Source organism: Oryzias melastigma, linkage group LG17, assembly GCF_002922805.2.
Source record: "Oryzias melastigma strain HK-1 linkage group LG17, ASM292280v2, whole genome shotgun sequence".
NCBI classification, from domain to species: Eukaryota; Metazoa; Chordata; class Actinopteri; order Beloniformes; family Adrianichthyidae; genus Oryzias; species Oryzias melastigma.
The window spans coordinates 2,348,188-2,355,192 of record NC_050528.1 but is presented as its reverse complement, the minus strand read 5'-3'; the positions used below and the strand labels follow the sequence as shown (position 1 = coordinate 2,355,192).

Genomic DNA, 7,005 nt, shown 5'->3' with positions numbered 1-7,005 from the left:
TGAAGGATTAGAACCTCCGTTTAGAAGGATTAGAACCTCCTTTTAGAATGATTAGAACCCTCGTTTAGAATGATTAGAACCTCCGTTTTGAAGGATTAGAACCTCCGTTTAGAATGATTAGAACCTCCGTTTAGAAGGATTAGAACCTCCTTTTAGAATGATTAGAACCCTCGTTTAGAATGATTAGAACCCCCGTTTAGAATGATTAGAACCTCCGTTTAGAAGGATTAGAACCTCCGTTTAGAAGGATTAGAACCTCCGTTTAGAAGGATTTGAACCCTCATTTAGAATGATTAGAACCTCCGTTTAGAAGGATTATAACCCTGGTTTTGAATGATTAGAACCTCCTTTGAGATCGATTAGAACCTCCTTATAGAATGATTAGAACCTCCGTTTAGAATGATTAGAACCTCCGTTCACAAGGATTAGAACCTCTACTGTCTCCTGGTTGAGCTTTAAGTTCTCGTCCATCCATGACTTCATGGTATCTTCTACCTGTATCACCTTCTCCACCTTCCTCTGAGATCTCTGCAGTCAGACTCCCTGATGGAGGCTGAACACCAACCCTCCACCAGAGGCCATATGGGGTTCAGTGTCTGCAGCCCCGTTTCTCCAGAGGCTTTGGATTCTGTTTCAGGTTTTTTCGTTCCCGCAGAGCTGTTACATCGATGACAGACTTCAGTCTGTCTTAAAATTATTGATCAAAGAACAGCAGATAAAATCTGAGCTGGTGTTTGTTTTAGAATATGAATAAAGTTTTCATTCACTTCAGGAGTAAAGTATCGTTCCATCACAGTCGTCACTCTGACACGACTGGATCCTTTTGCTTTAAACAGCACCTTTAAAATCAACTGGATCAAATCATATTTACAGAATCCATTCTCCCCTGGAATATTTTCAAAAGCACAGGCAGTCTGCATTATTATATTAGAATTATTATTATATTAGACATAGAAAAATCCAAGTGAAACTGAAACTCATTTTTTCCCCTCATAGTTCTTTATTAGGTATAACAAATATACATCTTACAGTGATTGGTTTAACAATAATAATGTGGGTCAGCTCTTCAACAACAGTTACTTAGATATGAAGAATTCCAGCATAGATGTCGTTTCTGATGCTGTTACTAATGAAATCTGTCAACTCTTTAAAAATACGGTTATTGATGAAAACGCTTCCTCTTATCTCTCGGTGACATCACTGCTGGAGCTCCGAGTGTCTCTGTTCCTCTGCTGTCATGTTGGACAAACGTATCTCTGACAGGACACTGCCTCAGAGAAGATTCAGGAAGAATAAGATCACGTCTCGGCTGCATTGATCCACTGATCGGGACATGCTGAGATGTAACCCTGGTGCTAAAAAGGGTCATCTGGACCCACAAGACAGCAAACTTGACTGTTTGATCAATGATTTTTTTATCTTCACTGGTGTCTGTGGCAGACATGAAATCCTATCAATCCTTATCAATAAAAGGGTGGGGTCATCTGGACCCCATTAGAGAGCACGAGGGTCAATCAGACAATCGATCCCTTCTGCTCTCCCAGTAAAATCTACTGGAACTCTATTGTTACTAGCAAGTTTAAGAAAGAATATTCATGTTTAATGAATAATTATTCTAAATTTCAGATGACATTTTTAAACATATTCGACCTTCAAAACAAGAACACAAAACTAAACATAGAATTGGTGATTAATCACGTTTCAACTTCACAAATCTAAATGTTCTTTCTGACAATTTCCCCTGAATTAATTAAGGAATTAGAATCGTTTTCCCCTTTTCTGACTGTGTGAAGCTGTCTGAACATTTTGATTTATTATGTGGTTTTGTAAAGCAGGGGGGGGCGGGGCTGCAGGGTTTTTTCTTTCTATTATTTATTGAAAATGTCCAGACGCCTTAGATTTATTACATTTATCACAGATTTTTAAGGGGCCTGCAGTTTCTCCTCCGCTCACTAGAGGGCGTCGTCATTTCCGGCGGCTGCCGGTCAGTCCCGGAAACACGTCACTCTGCCGTGAAAACATCTGCTCCACGTGAAGGAGAGCTCCCACGTCCCGGTCCGGTTCTGTAGCTTCAGCACCGACATGGAGGACGTCAACCCGCTGCCGGAGGGACGAAAGGCGGCCAAGAAAAGAGTTCGGTCCGACCCGGCAGGAGAGGAACGGAACCGGCGCAAGAACGCCAGGAAGCTGGCGGTTTTGGGCGCGGAGGACGAGGCGGTTCAGCGGCTCGAGGCGCAGGTGTTCGGGACCGAGCACGAGCTGCTCGACAGGCTCGCGCAGGTGAGTTCGTCACGCGACCCTTCCGAGAGAACCGTTTTGCGTTGGATATTCGACAGACATTCGGTCAGGGTGAACCTCTCACGGGGTCCGGGTCCAGTGTAACCCCGAGAGCAGTGCTCTAACATTTTGAGAGCACCAGCATTGGTGTGTCTACGGGGAACACGGTAACACAGAAAACGGATGAGGCTTTTACTGACTTCCTATTTTCAAAATAAAATATGATATAGTTAAAACACGGAGAGAGTGTTTGAAGCTGAAGGTGGCAGTAAGCTAATACTTACATATTAAAATTCCTAAAAAATTATAAATAAAAGATTAAATTTAAAATCAAGGGGTGTATCTCACATAGCTAGTGTGGTACTATGATCCAACACTGATTTGAGTCTATTGATCACATGACCTAGAAGCTATTGAGCTAAAATGCTAATTTTTACACATAAAAATTTGAAAATTTTTAATACCTAAAATCATCATCATCATCTTTATTTATAAAGCGCTTTAACACAATTTTAAAATTGAAACAAAGTGCTGAACATTAAAAACTAAAAAGCGTAATAAAACAAATATAATAAAATAAGTGAATAAAGATAAAAACAACATAATAAAAGGTAAGAACGTGATAAAAGAAAACACAGAAGGTAAAAAACATACGATAAAATTTGAAAGTAAAATCAGAGCAACATCTCACACGTGAATAAAAGCCTGGCTATAAAAATGAGTCTTCAGTCTAGTTTTAAAACGGACAGGAAGTGGCTTGTCTAATATTTAGGGGCAAAGCGTTCCAGAGCTTTGGAGCACAGACAGAAAAGGCTCGTTCCCCTGGTTCCCAGGTTTAAAACAGACTGTTTTAAGACACCCAGATCCATCTTGGAGGGGTCACAGGAGCCACTTGGACCAAACACCATCACCTCTGTTTTTTGGTCATTAAAACTCAAAAAAGGAGGGCAGTTATAGAGGAACCGTTTTTGTTTATGGGGACGTATAACTGACTATCATCAGCGTAACAGTGGAAGGAAATGCCATGTTTTCTAATGATAGAGCCCAGTGGAAGGAGGTATAGAGAAAAAAGAAGAGGTCCTAAGATTGAGCCTTGAGGAACCCCACAAGACAGAGGAGCAGCAGCAGATGTAAAACCGGATAAGCTCACGCTCAAAGTTCTGTCTGCCAGATAGGATCTGAACCAGTCAAGAGCCGTACTGCAGATCCCTACCACGTTTCTAAGCCTGGACAGTAGGATGTTATGGTCTAGAGAGTCAAAAGCAGCTGACAAATCCAGTAACACAAGGACCACATGGTCTCCTGCATCTGTTGCCCGCAGGATGTCATCAAAGACCCTCACCAAAGCGGTTTCTACTGTGAAGGCTTTTAAAGCCCGATTGGTAGACTTCCAGAACTTCATTTTCAACCAGAAAAGATTGCAACTGTGTGTAAACGACCCTCTCCAAAACTTTTGATAAAAACGGAAGCTTGGAGATGGGCCTATAGTTGGCTAAGACTGCATCATCCAGACCTGGTTTCTTCAGTAGGGGATGAACAACAGCATGTTTAAAGTTCAACGGTACCATGCCAGATGACAGACTTTTGTCAATGATGGCCAGAACTGACCGACCTGTACTGGAGAAAACCTGTTTAAATAAATGAGAGGGCACAATGTCTGGTGGAGAGCCGGAAGGCTTCATGGTTAACAACTTCAAGAGCCGTATCTCGGTTAGGGAGGGGAGAACTATGATCCAACACTGATTTTGAGTCAATGGATCTCATGACCTAGAAGCTATTGAGCTAAAATGCTAATATGAATGAATTTGTATGTGTGAAAACGCCTTTAGAAATGACCTGCTGAAACATCACTGGAACGGGGTTCATGTTGATGATGTAAACTCCTCATATGGATCCCTTCTTAGTTGTTTTTTGACTATATGATCATCATTGTCCAAAAGTCTTACGTAGGGTCAAACATGATACTCATGATAAACCCTGGATGACGACTGGTTTACAGAATGCCTGCAAGAAGAAAAATAAACGATATGCCATTTTTTAAAAACTAGATCAGAGGCTTCTGAAAAAAGATATAAAATGTATAAAAACAAACTAACTGACATTTTAAGAAAAACAAAAAAGGATTATTATGATAGGATATAAGCTGAAAATAAACAGAATACCAAAGCCACATGGAAGATTCTCAATGGGGTAATGGGAAATAAGACAGGATCAGTAAACTCTCCAAATTATTTTACAAAAGATAACATTTCCATACAGTGGTCAATACATTTATTTTTTTGTAAATACTGGATCTAATTTAGCAAATGAAATGATAAAAAAACAGAAAAATGTGAATGACAATTATAAAGTGGAGAATAAGGTGATGCAGTCGATGATTGTTTCTAAAGTGAATGAACAAGAAATACTATCTGTGGTGAGAACATTAAAACACAAGACATCGACTGATAGTGATGACATTGTCATGAAAATGATCAAAATGACCACAGATTGTTTAGTCAGACCTTTATGTTATGTTTTTAATCTCTCATTTAAAACCGACATCTTTCCTGATGATATGAAAACTGCTAAAGTTATTCCATTTTTCAAGTCAGGTGACAAACATTGTTTCAATAACTACAGGCCGATCTCATTACTATCACAGTTTTCTAAAATCTTAGAAAAACTGTTTGCTAAAAGATTAAATAGTTTTGTTGAAAAAAATAAAACATTAAATGACAATCAATATGGTTTTCACTCAAATCGTTCTACAGCCTTGGCAATGACGAAAATAACTGCAGACATATCAACAGCAATTGATGAAAGAAAATGACAATAGGAGTATTTATTGATTTAAAGGCGTTCGACACTATTGATCATCCTATTTTAATTTCAAAGTTATATTCTTTGGGTATAAGAGGTGTGGCCCTCAACTGGCTGACTAGTTATTTGAACAAAACACAACAATATGTACAGTTTGCAGGTCATACTTCAAAAGGCATGAATATTGAATATGGTGTTCCACAAGGATCAATCTTGGGTCCGATTCTTTTTATTTTATATATAAATGACATCTGTAAAGTTTCTAATGTTCTAAATCTTATATTATTCGCTGATGATACGACCCTATATTTTTCTGGAAAAGATTTAAATGTAACAGAACAAGTTAAAAAAGAAATGATAAAATTGAAGAATTGGTTTTGCAAAAATAAGTTATCGTTGAATTTGGCAAAAACAAAGTTTATGGTTTTTGTGAAAAGAAAACAGAATGATGTCACTCTGTGTATCGATGGTGTAAAAATAGAAAAGGTAGTGGGGGTAGTAGTTGATGAAAATCTGACATGGAAACCTCATACATCATGTGTTAAAGCTAAAGTGTCAAAAACAATATTTGTTTTGAATAATGTAAAGTTGACACTGAGAATGTTACATTGTTCACTTATTCTGCCTTATTTAACTTAATGTGTAGAGGTGTGGGGTAACATATAAAACTAATTTAATGCCATTATGTTCATTACAGACAAGAATCATTACAATAATAAACAAAGTCGGGTTTAGGGAAAGCTCACATGTATTATTTATCAAGTCTGGTCTTTTAAAATTTAAAATAGAACAGCTGACTCTGTTAGGAATGTTTAAAGTTAAAAACAGAGTCAGCTTCGGATGTTTGTTTTTAGTTCTGAAGGTTTAAATCGTAGAAGGAGATTTGATTTCTAGTACCCAGTTTTTCGCACCACGTTGAAACAAATGTGTTTTTCTTTGGAACTTACAAAAATGATTTAAAAATAAAAATATTCTCCAATTGAGGAATATGTTCAGGAGAATGAAATGGGAAAGTTATGTCAAAAGTAGTTGATTTCATCTTCTGAGTTAACTTTTTACTTTAATTGTATTTGTTTTGTTTGTTTGATCATATTGGTTTGCTTGTGAATGGCCAACGGCGGGGCCTTCTGAACTACGAATATTTGTTTATATATACACGTACTTTGATTTAGCAGGGCAGACGCAAAATAAGAAGATTGTTCTTCTATCTGCTCCTGTCATTCATGAAGTTGTAGGACTGTGTTGTATTCTCTATTCGATTTTGGGTTTTTTATGTTCCTGCTGCTTCATGAAAGGAAAAGAAAGAAAGAAAGAAAGAAAGAAAGGTCATGTGATCAATAGACTCAAATCAGTGTTGGATCATAGTACCACACTAGCTATGTGAGATACACCCCTTGATTTTAAATTTAATCTTTTATTTATAATTTTTTAGGAATTTTAATATGTAAGTATTAGCTTACTGCCACCTTCAGCTTCAAACACTCTCCGTGTTTTAACTATATCATATTTTATTTTGAAAATAGGAAGTCAGTAAAAGGCTCATCCGTTTTCTGTGTTACCGTGTTCCCCGTAGACACACCAATGCTGGTGCTCTCAAAATGTTAGAGACTGTTCTCGGGGTTGGACTGGACCCGGACCCCGTGAGAGGTTCACCCTGACCGAATGTCTGTCGAATATCCAACGTTAAACTAACTTCACCGCGGTTCTGAGTCCAACGTAAAACTAACTTCACCGCGGTTCTGAGTCCAACGTAAAACTAACTTCACCGCGGTTCTGAGTCCCGTTCTCGCCGCAGCCCGTCAGAGCCCGCGTGTTAGTGCGGCTGCGTGTACGGTCACGTGAGACCGGAGAGTTCAGTGAAACGCGCGGGCTGTGCGTTTGCAGCCTCACGTGAACGAGCGTCGACGCCGCTGGTGTGACCCCCCC

General features: G+C 38.7%; 2 protein-coding genes across 2 annotated transcripts in view; both read left to right on the top strand.

Annotated features, from left to right (window-relative positions):
* Positions 1–1,296, top strand: part of LOC112139409 (WAS/WASL-interacting protein family member 2) — an 11,214-nt gene extending 9,918 nt beyond the window's left edge. The window contains exon 5 of the mRNA XM_024262195.2: positions 1,264–1,296. Coding sequence (XP_024117963.2) covers positions 1,264–1,296 — 33 coding nt within the window. The remainder of the gene's footprint in view (positions 1–1,263) is intronic.
* A 648-nt stretch (positions 1,297–1,944) lies between these two features.
* Positions 1,945–7,005, top strand: part of utp18 (UTP18 small subunit processome component) — an 8,099-nt gene continuing 3,038 nt past the window's right edge. The window contains exon 1 of the mRNA XM_024262192.2: positions 1,945–2,280. Coding sequence (XP_024117960.1) covers positions 2,083–2,280 — 198 coding nt within the window. The 5' untranslated portion in view covers positions 1,945–2,082. The remainder of the gene's footprint in view (positions 2,281–7,005) is intronic.